Source organism: Taeniopygia guttata, chromosome 4 (genome assembly GCF_048771995.1).
Source record: "Taeniopygia guttata chromosome 4, bTaeGut7.mat, whole genome shotgun sequence".
In the NCBI taxonomy this organism is placed as follows: Eukaryota; Metazoa; Chordata; class Aves; order Passeriformes; family Estrildidae; genus Taeniopygia; species Taeniopygia guttata.
Window position 1 is genome coordinate 27,860,163 of NC_133028.1, and position 12,913 is coordinate 27,873,075.

At 35.3% G+C, this 12,913-nt stretch overlaps 1 protein-coding gene across 7 annotated transcripts in view; it reads right to left on the reverse strand.

Annotated features, from left to right (window-relative positions):
- Positions 1–12,913, reverse strand: part of DLC1 (DLC1 Rho GTPase activating protein) — a 214,348-nt gene that overhangs the window by 125,759 nt on the left and 75,676 nt on the right. For 6 of the 7 annotated variants that reach the window (XM_072928209.1, XM_072928207.1, XM_072928208.1 and 3 more), the window contains one exon: positions 1,301–1,334. In XM_072928209.1, the coding sequence (XP_072784310.1) occupies positions 1,301–1,334 (34 nt within the window). Of the gene's footprint in view, positions 1–1,300; positions 1,335–1,483; positions 1,548–12,913 lie in introns of those variants that run through there. The other variant, XM_072928210.1, reaches the window with a different exon arrangement.

Genomic DNA, 12,913 nt, shown 5'->3' on the forward strand with positions numbered 1-12,913 from the left:
TAAATATTATATTGTCCACAGAAAAACATAGCACAGGAATCTGACCAGAAAGAAGGAAAAGAGAGAGAGGCTCATATGCATATGTACAGGTTATAAAGTGAATGTCAAAAATACATTCATTTTGTATCATAACCAACACTGACATGATAGGTAGTTTTGACACCAAAAAAGTAAGCATAGATCTTTGAGTTTTATTTTAAATTAGCTACAAATTGTACGACCAGTTATAATCAGTTTGCATGTTTTGACATAATTTACAACCTCAGGAAAAGAGACATCAAATAATGCTGCCTATGAAATCTATAAAGAAAAATCATATTAAATATGGGTCAGTGTTTAGGAATTACTTCTGAACTTCAACAGCTAAAGTAGCAACATCCTGGAGCTATCTATCCTGAGTAGATAGCTCCAAAGTTTTAACAGTACTGACTGATACTGTGGACTTTCTCTCAAACATTTTTTTAACCTAAGCAAAAGAAAAGAAATAATCTGAACCAGGCTAATGCATGAAAACATCTTCAATAAAAATCAGACATAAATCTGAATGCCAGGTGGAATTTGGATATTTTGAGGTATTTTTCAAGCTATATTCAAAGTACAGTATCAAATTATCAAAAAAAATAAAAGACAATCAACCAACATGGATTCTCAAGAGAGATTGTGCTGAGATCCCTAGTGTTTATCACAAGAATTTGACAGTGCCTAGCAGGCAATCAGTAACAGAATTCACATACCAACACCAAAGCACATATAGTGTTCAGAGGACATATATAACAGAAAAGAACAGAAAAACAAATTTTCAATATTCTAGAAGTACTTAGCCAAAACAAATGTTATTATCTCCAGCGAAATACTCCAGGTAACTGAAATTTCTTGCCATATATAGACAGTAAAACTTACACCAAGTTAGCAGTCAAATTCAACTGACTTGAGAAAAACCATTTGCATCCATGTTTGTTAATTGAGACATCTAATAAATCGTCCTACATTTTAACAGCAAATAACAAGTTAGCAACTACAGGAATACTGATGTGTATGGAGCAGCTGCAATTCAACTTTGTAGGACAGTTTTAAACATCATTATTAATATGACACAGAAAACTGGACTGCTTTTTAGAAAGAGAAATTACCCTATTTAGGAAAAAATAGATAGCCTTTACGTAGACATTGGACAGATCTGTAATCCTATACATTTGAAAGCCCACAGTTGAAGCCTGTCTTTTATCACTTAGTTTAGTAACAGGGTATTCCAAAAGCAAATACAGCAAGGAAATGAGAAAATAAGTAAATATTTACTCACCAGCCTTCTCCTTCTCTGATATAACTGGCATAGCCTAAAGAAAAAAAAAAATACCACTATTAAAAAATAGTAGGGAGTATTTAGGGGATACCCGTAATATTAGGGAAATATTATGAAATCTTGAGGTAAATTTTGTGAGTGTCTAGAAGATCGGGGAAAAACTGCGTGTCAAAACTGTCTCACCGTGTTAAGCACTCTGCAGAGAAACATACAGTTCCCATTGGAGTGTCTGATAAACTATTGTGAAAGTAATTACCACTAGAAAGAACTAGAAAAGAAGGGAGGAGATGGAGTTAATAAGATATTCCTATGATTACATTTTGAAATAATCATCCTAAGAACACATGATCACAAAATTCCACTGGGAAATTACTTAATAATTTTGAGGGAGGAAGACAAAATCCATGCGGCTCAAGAATAGATAGAAATGCCAAATCTTTCTTCTGTAGGCTCAAAGATGTGCTATTCTATAATATACTAGTTTCATACTTTCTGTGTAAATTTTCAGAGACAAGTAATAGAATTGTTTTTATATCAGCTATAATTGTTTCTGAACTTGGAAAATTGTATGAGACTTCTTTTTTGTGTAATGGGTGCAAATTTGGTTTTGTATTATGCTTTTCTTTCAGACTAATATTGAAGAACTTTCTGAGTGCATTTTTCTAAAAAGTTAGGTTATAGATTTAATGAACAGTAAAGTTCAAAAAAAAAATTTATATGTCAAACATATAAAAAGAATTTTAAAATGTGCATTTAGGACACAGGTAAGAAAGGTTGGATGAGAAATCGAATTGGGTACGCAAGGTATGCAGAACTGCCTCATGAGTTAAGGTATCAATTTCACCTCCTTTTCACTTATGTTAGCTTAATCTTTTTTCAGCAGGTTTTCCTGCTGTATATTCAAAGAAAAAGGACAAAGGGAGAGATGGACAGAAATAAACCAACCAGTTTCAGACTTGCTATAGAATTTCTCAAAACAGACTTTGAAATTTTAATTTAATTTGATTTGTCTTGTTATATACAATATTGCTTATAGAACCTTCTGGATCAAATTTCAACAAAATTTATATTAGAACATGTCTTAGATGATTAACATTAATATATGACTTTTGTGATTCTTTCTGTTTCACCTGTACTCTGTCTGGCTAAATGTGCATTGGTTGATTTTGACATCCAAAAATATTACACAACTAGACTAATATTATTCAAACCAAAAATAGCCTCTTGCTGGAAAAGAATTTTCCTTGCATTATTACAAACATATATTTGTTCAGAAGAAGGATGAGTAATGCAACAAAGTCTGAGGAAACACAGACTGAGGAAAATTAACATGCCAAAGATAAATCACAGAGTGAATCAAGGTCTTAGTTTCAAAGAAAGAAAAAGTGTATAATATATGAATTTTTATAAAAAGTTTATAATTTTGAAAATAAGTATGCATTTTTTCTCATCTTTCCCACACTTAAGTGATTGCACTGGCTAAGATAAGTAAGATAATAAGAAAGAAAATCTCAGAGTGACTATTCATATTAGTTCAAGAAGGAAATTTGTAAAGACAGAACTTTGTAAAGAGAAGAAGGTGAGAAAGAAGCAAAAAAGCAGGAAAAAAAACCAAAACCCAAACCCAAAGCCCTTAATGGCACAAGAAAAAAAGAGAGAACATTAGTGTGAATCAAATGGGAGGGTGAGGCAAAAAGAAGGAAAGATGGGAAGAGGTTAACATCACACTTTAATGTTGAGTTTTGTTAGCTAGAAAAGGTATGATGGCTTCGTCTAAGAATAGCTTAGAGAACAATGAGGTGGCAACCAAAATTGGAAGAGTGAAGATGTGGCAACCAAGAGTGTCTGCACTGAAGTCATAAGCTGTATCATGGAAACGAGATAACAATTTGATAGGGACAGCCTCTAGAAGGTCTAAATGCAAAGCCAAGAGGAACATCTCAAGGGAAGAAGTTACAGGACTCCATGGGAATATGATAATGACAAATAGAGAAGATCATTTTCTGCTGGCTTTATGATAGACTTGAACAGACATTGGTCATGTTTATAATTGCACTGTGAGTCACTGGCAGTGCCTTGAGCCTGAATCATTCACATAAACATGTAGATTTTTGTTTATATTGGCATATCAGATTTAGATATTGTTAATAATTCCATTGATCATGTCAATTTATTTCCTGGAAATATACAGTATTTATAATTGATGATCATTAATACATGTTGGTGTACAATGAAGTATACATTTTAGTGAATTTGTTAAATGGCAGCCTTGGAGGTTGCTAGGGTTTAATTGCAGGAAATACAGAAAATCGTCAAGCCTCAGGGCAGATGTGGAAGTCACAAAATTTCTACTTCTGTTTAGTAGGATGAGTAGGATGAAGAAGCACTTTAAGTTCCAGAAAATTGAAAGGAAGAATGAGGTAGATTGCTTTCAAGTATCTCTTTTCTAGAATGCAGTTCTTCTGAATTAAGATGTGAAATGAGCTAAAAGTTTCATCAGAACATTCTTTTGCTGCTCAAATGCTGAAGGAAAGAAGCCTAAATGGACATAGCATCTCTTGAAAATTCAAAATAAAGTAAACCACGAGTAAATCTTGTTGAACAAGATCTCAGACAGTCCTCCTATTGTTTAGTTTTTTGTTAATACAGCTACACATGCTGCTTACATGCTGCCCAGTGGGAAAACATGATTGTTACTTATGAGAAATGCTCTCCTCTTCAGTACAGTTTTGAATTCACTGGAGACCTTCCAATGAGTTCCATATGTTCCAAATGAATTGCATTCCCAGGAAGTGATTTAACATTTCTGGCAATAGAGCAATTAAACTGGATTATCCTGCTTGACCAGATGGGTTCACTGTAACTTCACATTATTTCTCACTCCCCTCACAGAACTGAAGAACTGGCCTAACAATTTCTCTATGATCAGATCATGTGTATTTTAGAAAAAAAGCAGACACATACTCTTCAAAGATTTCAACAAACATCTGCCAAAGTCAGGTTCCTTTCTCTGTTCCTAATAGTATGTGCTCTTAACAGCACCAAGAAAGAAAAGGAAACAAAAAGGGAGAGAAATAAAGGAAAAAAACTAGACCACTGCTGAAATATATTCAGCTTTTTCTTCCAAATTAGAGGATGTGATTTTTAAATTATGAAAATCTTACTTGAAATATTATGTGAAATTTCTGTGTGCGTCCTGCTGTGTTGCAACTGTGTCACTAAAAATATATTGTGTGTGCAAATGTGACTGTAAAGTGTATGTCAAATGCTATGGAATTATAAAATAGTTTGGGCTAGCAGGGACATTTAGAGGTTACCACTTTGCAATGAGCTGGGACATCTTGAATTAGATCAGATTGCTCAGAGCAGAATCCAACCTGACCTTGAATGTTTCCAGGGATGGGGCATCTACCACCTCTCTGGGTAACCTGTGCAGTATTTTAGCATCCTCATTCCAAAAAATTCTTCCTTATATCTAACTTCAATCACCCCTCTTTTCAATACCATTGCCCTGCCAAAAATTGTGCCCTCATCTTTCTTATAAGCCTGACCAATCCCAGCCTTTCTTCAACCTTTCTTCACAGAAAAGGTACTCCAGCCATCTCATCATCATAATGGCCCTAGTCTGGGCTCCATCATGCCCATGTGCTTCCTGTTTTGGGGACCACAGGGCTGGACACAGTGCTCCAGGTGGGGTCTCACAGAACAGAGGGGAAGAATGCTCTTCTTCACCCTGCTGCCCACGCTGCTTTGGATGCATCCCAGGAAACGTTTGGCTTTATGGCCTGTGAGTGCACATGGCTTGGTCATGTCCAGCATCTCCTCCACCAACACACCCCCAAGTCCTTCTTGGCAGGGCTGCTTTTGATCTGTCCATTCCCCAGCCTGCATTCCTAGTGGGGCTTGCCCCAAGTGCAGGACCATGCACTTGGCCTTTTGAACCTCATGATTTTCCTAGGGACCCAGTCATCAAGCTGGCCCTCTGGATGGGATCCTATCCCTCAGGTGTCAACAAAACCACTTGGCTTTGTGTCATCTGCAACCTTGCTGAGGGTGCACCCAATTCTACTCTCTGTTCTGTTGATGAAGATATTAAACCATGCTAGTCCCAGTATGAACCCCTGGGACACCACTTATCACTAATGTCCACTGGGACATTGACCATTGCGCTATGGATGCAACCATCCAACAAATTCCTCACCCACCAAACACTACAACCATCAAATCCATCTATCTGAAATGTAGAGAGAAGGATGCTGGGGGAAACACAAATCAGAGGCTTTACAGAAGCTACATCTGTAGCCCTCTCCTTGTCCACTGATGTAGAATCAGTAGATTCTAAAAGTCAGCTAGATTGGTTAGGCAGAATTTGCCCCTGGGGAAGCTGTGCTGGACATTTTGAACACATATTGGGCATTTTTCTTTAAAATTGCTGTTACCTTGAATGCATAGATATTATTACCTAGTAATACTGGGTTAAATATCCACTTCTTGTGAGTTTTATTAGACATTTCATGGAAAAGATGTTTTCCAGCAAGAAAAAAATGGTGAAAACTCTGGTAAATCAACACATAAATTAAACATTTTGCACAAAATAAAGGGTTTGTTTGACCAAAATATTTTTTTTCTGAGCTTTGAAGAATATTCTAGCAGGAAAGAGTATTAAATATGAAAAGATCCACAATTTCATAGAGAAAGCATTAATTTTTGCCATGAGCAGTTCTTTGCTATGAAATCAGGCAAGTAAGAATCCCTCCCCACAATCCATTACACTGTCAGCATTCACATATTTAATCTCTGACCTTGGATAAAAAATTAGGGCCATAATTTTCCAGAACAGAAGAGGTATAATCAATAAATGTGTGCAGTGTCTTGGTGGTGAAAGCAAGATACATCACCTGCAAAGAAGACAAATCATGTTTGGAGGCAATGGTGAGGGTATGCTGGGCTGCAAGACTGCCACTGTAAAAAGTTGAGGCACACCCAGTTTGACTCTCAGACTTGGCTCTCCATTAAGTGTAGGCAAAGCTAGATTATTTGTATACTGGCTCCAAACCTGCAGAGAAAGCCACTATGAATAAAATAAAACTAGCTTTTGTTTTGGTTCTTTGCACTCACATAGCATAAACAGCTCTATCATGAATTAATGGTTTGCAAAGGGCTGCACTAGATGGCAAATATTTGTATAAACTGGCAAGTTGTTGCAGAGGAGCGTGTATCACACTATTTCTGAAATAACTATCCATTATCTCTATTTCTTGTTGGAATATCTCATAAACTCATTGGAATGTCTCTATATTTCAATACTAAAAAAAAAGACACAGCATCTCTATTCAAAAGTTTAAAAATCCAATTTTATTTTTGTTTAAATTACAGGAGATAAAGTGCATTCGGCATTATTACTGCCATCCAATCAACAACGAATATTCTATGAAGTCCTTCTGTTGTAAAGATCTGTCAGCTATTCAGCTTCTTTTCAGGTATTTGAATTAAATGCTGGGGAATTTCCTTGCTAGTGATTCAATGCATCTTGATTTGTAAGCATTTCTCAACAATTTTGCATGAGCAGATAATATCTTTTACTGTCCAGGGCGAAGGGAGAACTCCAGGACAATTATTGACATATGGGGATTTGACTAGAAAGAGAAAATCCAGCCTTCACAGGTGGCATCAATTGCTGACCTCAAGATGTTATAAATGCTTTACCCTATTTTTAGAATCACTTTTATGCTATTCACTTCTTATTCCTGCAATTAAAAACATAGTCTAAATTCTCAGCTTAGTAGATGCTTCCATTAGGAAAAATAGAGACAGTAAAAACTGTGGTTTTCACTGAAATTATTTGCTTCAAGACCAAATCTATTTCCTAATTTATAGAATTAGAAGCTTTATACTGCAAAAGAAGCAGAAAAGAGATCAACCTCCAAAGACTGCAAACATAGAAAATGTTATATTTATGTTTTAGAGAGGATCTTTAATTCTAAGACCATAAACAATCATGTAGATTGACATATATCTGTTTTCCTGTTTCTACTCAACTGGCCAAACCAAAAATCTAAAATCCTCTAAATATGGATGTTGTACTGAGCTTCTAACATGAAAGAAAGGAAGTAATATCAACATAATGTACAATTACCAAGGAAGACAGTGAACCAAATGACAAAGAACTCTCTTTCAGAAAACAAGAAGTAGTTTGTACCTGAAAACTGAGGTAAAAATGTCTAGATAGAAAACAAATTTTAAGCATTTTTCAGTTTATCACTAAACAGCAATATGTTCTGTATAATCTGTAGTCATTAAATAGACTTTTAATTTTATTTTATTTAGAAGGTATGTGCCAATTTTCTTAATTTGGATAAGTAGTAATTAAAAATTAACTGGGTTGTTGCACAAAAGAAAAAAATCTATGATCACTCAGATGGTTTGGAATTGGGAAATACTGCAATCCATAAGCAGAATTTTCCTCATTAATATATCCCCATTACACCAAAATAAGTATCTCTACTGGTAAATTCTGATTTTTTGAAACCAAAGCCTTTCATGCTAATAAATCAGATTAAGAGAGTAAGCACATAGAAAACCCTTTCAAAAATGCTAATTCATTTATTGTGCCATAATATTTTAGTATTTTCATTGAACAGAAATATTAGCAAAAATATAGGAAAAAACCCAATAATGATTAGTTTATCATTCAGACTTATTTACAAAATATTTTATTAAACTGGCAGTTTTTGAAACTAAGTTTTTTTTTTTTTCCATCTGGATGAGGAAAGAAAAAAATAAAACCAACAACTTTCAGGATAGAATAGCTTTAGAAGAGGAATTTAGCAAGTTCTTTCTCTGTGGTTTTTAATTTTACTGAAGAGTAGAGTGGAAAGCAGTTAGAGTCCACCCAGCAATAAAGCTGCATCAATTAGCTCATTTTTAAAAAGAAATTAATGTCACATTCAGACGTGTCTGGCTAAGGTTATGACAACACTATGAATTTAATTCTAGTGGAAATGCAAAGCTGTATGCTTGCCTGCATGTGTTATCCTCCAGTCTGTTGCATGCCTCCCTACACTTATTTTGTTTTCTGACTAGATATTTCTGTTTGCTTGAGCCTCTTTATGCACTCAGGTCATGCACAGAGATCTCTTGTAGTTAGTGCTGGATGGTTGGCAGTTCTCCTCCCATGAGCAGCTGCCAAACCTTCATTTGGGGTGGTCTGATAATTTCTTCTGTCTTTGTCATTCAGCTGGCAGAGTGTGACTTGTTGGAATGGAAGCACAGAACAAAGATGCAGAATTACTGCCCTGTGCTCTGTCTGGTGTTACCATAGACTTCCCAGAGATCAGGGTAAGCTCCCAGTGCTCTGAAATCTGCCAGGACCACATGAAGCTGGTTCATACGACAGATAAGACAAAAACCTGTCTGCAGCTTGTCCAGACCATTAAGTAGAGTTTGGCCATAATAAATAATTAATTTCTTTCTTTATAGGGATACTATAGCATCTGGGGATTCCTGAATAGCCCAAGAGTTACTGTCACACATTTTGTGAGAAACATTTTTTTTTTCAAATTAGCAATTGCTAGACCTCAACTTCTTTATATATAAGGACTCAAAATAAAAGTAAAGGCTTAGGTTCACAGGAGTTCATGAAACAAGGAATTTGATTTCCCCTTAAACTGCCCTCTACTTTCTGGGATGGACATACAATACCTGAAAATGGGGTCAGTTAAATTTTAATTCAATGTTAAGGAACATTTATATGGCTTTTGGTAATAACAAAAATCTGAACTTCCTTCCATTCCCCCAGACATATGTATCTCTTCCCTAAAAAAACCCATAACTTGAATGTTAACACCAAAGCTGAGATGTGACACACTATGCTTCGAACTGGAGCAGCCCCAAGAGTGCTCATGCTTTTCATCAATCACCAGCTGTTCTATTATGATTCATTTACACAGAGAGCTTTTTCCCAAGCTCACAAGTAACTTTTTGGCTAATATTTATCTTATAAAACCTTTTACAATAACAAACATATCAATAAACCCTGCCACACTGGCAAAACTGAACCAGAAGGCATGCAGCTCTATAAGACAACAGTAAAATATAGTTAGAGTCTCATGTTTCACATTAGCTTCAACATCATGTAATGTCTACAAATGTGATTTTGTCTTAAAGCCCTGAAGTCTGAGGAATGCTTCTATGTGGCTGACAGGAATCCTACGTGATTTCAGTTTTCACTCATCCCTTTATATATAATACTTACAAACTTGGAACATGTTTCATGTAAATAAAAAAATTCATAGTATCATGTGATGATAGAAGCTAAAATCTGTTACATGATGAGTCCAACTTACAAATCAACTGTGAGCACTACTTGCAGAATAAAATGGAATTTAAACAAAAAAAAAATCCTACAATTTCTGTCTTTCCTTAGCCTCCTGAAAGAAAACCAATGAGTTCTCTGCCCTTCATGATGAGAAAAGCAAGCCACTCTTACTAATTTTGAAGTATGCAGTTATGAAAATGAGGAAGCTCACCTAGTGGCTGCAGTGCCAGGATCTATAACTCTGATGCTGCATCTTCCTGAGCTAATTGAAAAAAGCTTAGCTCTAGAAATCATCAGCTGTGTAAGTGAGCAATCTGATTCTAAGAATATTTCTGACACTCAGCCCAAATTCAGTGGTTGATTGCTATCTACATTTTTGTATTCCACTAATGTTTTTCTCCTGGATTCAGATATCACTGAGGTTAGCAGCCATAACTCTGCAGTAGTTTCTGGAACATTATGTATGAAGGATTGGTATTTATGCTGGTCAAAGAGACCTCACTGTGTTCAGCTTTATGTTCTGCAAAAGAAAATCAGTTGTAGAGCATTGCAGCAGCTGACACCTACTGAGAGAGCACCAACTATTGAGATTTACTAAGATTGATCTTGTGCGAGTTTGTGCTCTTGAATCTCTGTGGATAATCCCAGCTGCAGAGCCTCTTCCCATTTTTAGCTACAGCAGGCTATTACAACTATTTGGACGTCTCTAACTAAATAAATAAAAAAAAAAGCAAATCCCAAGAAGTTAGTTTTTAAAACATGGTATGTATGTTTTGGAATGAATCTTGATGCTTACAGTCTCATGGGTATTCAGTCACTGTGATATTACTTTTGTTAGACCAGCTGGGAAAGGATCTAAAGTAGATCCTTCAGGAGGCTCTTGATCTTGAGCTTTATTACGGGCATAAAAGAATAAATTACTACGAAAGTTATATTTCGTCTATGATGATAAAACCCTTACTTTCTCCAGAGCCTCACAGTTCTTTGCTCAGAAAGCTGCACAGTCACAAAAATGTGATGCTGATCATGGGATGATAGAAGAGGAGGAGCCTGACAGAAACAGTGATGGGTTTGGGAGCATCAAGGAGGTGTTTGATTGAGGGAAAAAAATACATCTGACTTTGCAAGGTAGCAGGGCTGAGCATAACAGAATAAGTGTCAGACTAAGTGTTTCATTAAGTTATCACCAACCCTGAAAAATGTGATAATTAGAATATTTCTTTTTGGTTTACTAAAAGATAAAGAAACATAGATTAACATAAACCATGTTATTTTATTTTACACTGAGGAGAAAAATGACAAGCACTAGAAGCACACAAGATGACAATGGTTTTATTTTGGGCAGGAGGTAGAGGTAAATAGGAGGGGAATAAAAATTAAAATATGCTACTTGGACCTCATTTGCTTATTTGTCCATATTCTTGGACTCTCAGCTTGTTCATGCTTCAACATACACATGTAACAAGCATGAGCTTAAAAAATAACCAAACACCAATATTGTGACCTTATTAAGACCTATTTCTAGGTCATTCAGGAGAAAAAGAGATGAAATGAAATTAGTTCTTTTGCTCTTTGCATATCTAGTGTGTTAACCTTTCAATATTTGTCAAAGTTTGAGGGGAGAGTCAGTAAATCAAAACCAAATTTTTTTGTGTGAAAAGTAGACAATTGGCATTTTAGTTTATTCAAGAATTTCTGTTTCTTTCAATATAGTTAAGTTCCAAAAAAAAAGAAAAGATATTGCTTGTATAAAAACAACCCAAACACAGAAAAAGGAAACAAAATCATATGACAAGTAAACATGAGAACTTTCTTTTTCAGAAAAAGAAATGGGCGCTTTGACTCCAAAAAGGGGCTGTGGAAAGGATGCAAAGTAGTTTTTAAAATCCATATATAAAAATGAAATTGGAAAAAAATACCCCAAGCTCTTGAAATCCTCTTTGGAAAACAAAAGATTCATCAGCACAGCTGTTTTATGCTAAAAACCTAATCTTTATTTTATCTGAGAAAAAAAATCCAATTATAGCCATTTCTATTTTAACATCAAAACTCTGGTAAAACTGAGTATCAAATTTCCTCTGCTCAAAGCCCGCAATACCTGGTTCTTCTGGTACAGTTAATAAATCAGAGAAATATATGTTTTGTCTGCCATATAATTTCCTCAGCTGGAAGTACTACTGTAAGATCACTACTCCAGGTCTGTGATGTGATCGACTCCTGTTACACATCTTCAGGGACTTTTAACACCTTGTTTAACTGAGTAATGCCTGAACTAACCTCTCCTAGTACACACCTACATGGAAAGACACCAGCACAGACAACACATACGTTACATGTCTTCTATCTCTGCAGTAATTCCATTTAATTCACAAGAACTATCTGCCAAGATGGGATCTCTGCTGCCATAGAAATGCAGAAACCAAGGGAAATACATCTGGGATGTTCTGCTCATGCTGCTGACAAGTTTAAAAAGCCTGGGAGGAAGGAGGAGTTTTGCAGCTGACTGCAGGGGATTCTGGGTTCCATTCAACACCTTAATAATCAGCTGTATGTGCTGCAGGTTAAAGTTAGGATGAGCTCACTGCATGGGTAAGGTGGCAGAGTAGTTATTCCTTTTCTTAGAGCAAAACTACTGCCAATAGTCATGGTCCACCCCTAACACATCAATAGTAGTCTAATTTTTTGCCACTTAAAAATATTATAAACATCTATTTTTTCTCATCTTTAAAACGTGAATAAAAATGCTTTAACATTAAAAGGAACGTTTGGGGGCTTTCAAGTGCCTAAAAAACAATTCTGAAAATATTCTGATTGATTGTCATGATAGACTTTTCTATGCTTCATGCATAAAAGTGTAGTATATTGCAAGATTAACACAAAAAAGTCAACTAATCTTATTTTTTAATATATACACCTTTTTCTTAAAATTACTAAGCTTTTCTCTTCTAAATGATCCAGCATGCTTTGTATTTCTGTAGCTTGCATTCTGATATCAAAACATTTTCCAGTAGGAAGTTCAATATTTTAGTTCAACTGTTTATAAGACTTTGATTTTTAGAATCAGTGAGAGCTAGAGTAAACACAGCTCCATATATCATTGTGATGTATAAAAATGATACTGAAATTTTTATTTAACAGGTATAATAATATTGTATTTAAAGAACTGCCAACTAGAGCTTGTGAAGGATATACTTTGTCAGAAAAACCCTTATTTTATAAGGATTATTTTTATTTATGAAGTACTTAAAAGTTGGAGATTATTCAATACTGCCATTAATTTATCTAACATAAATTCC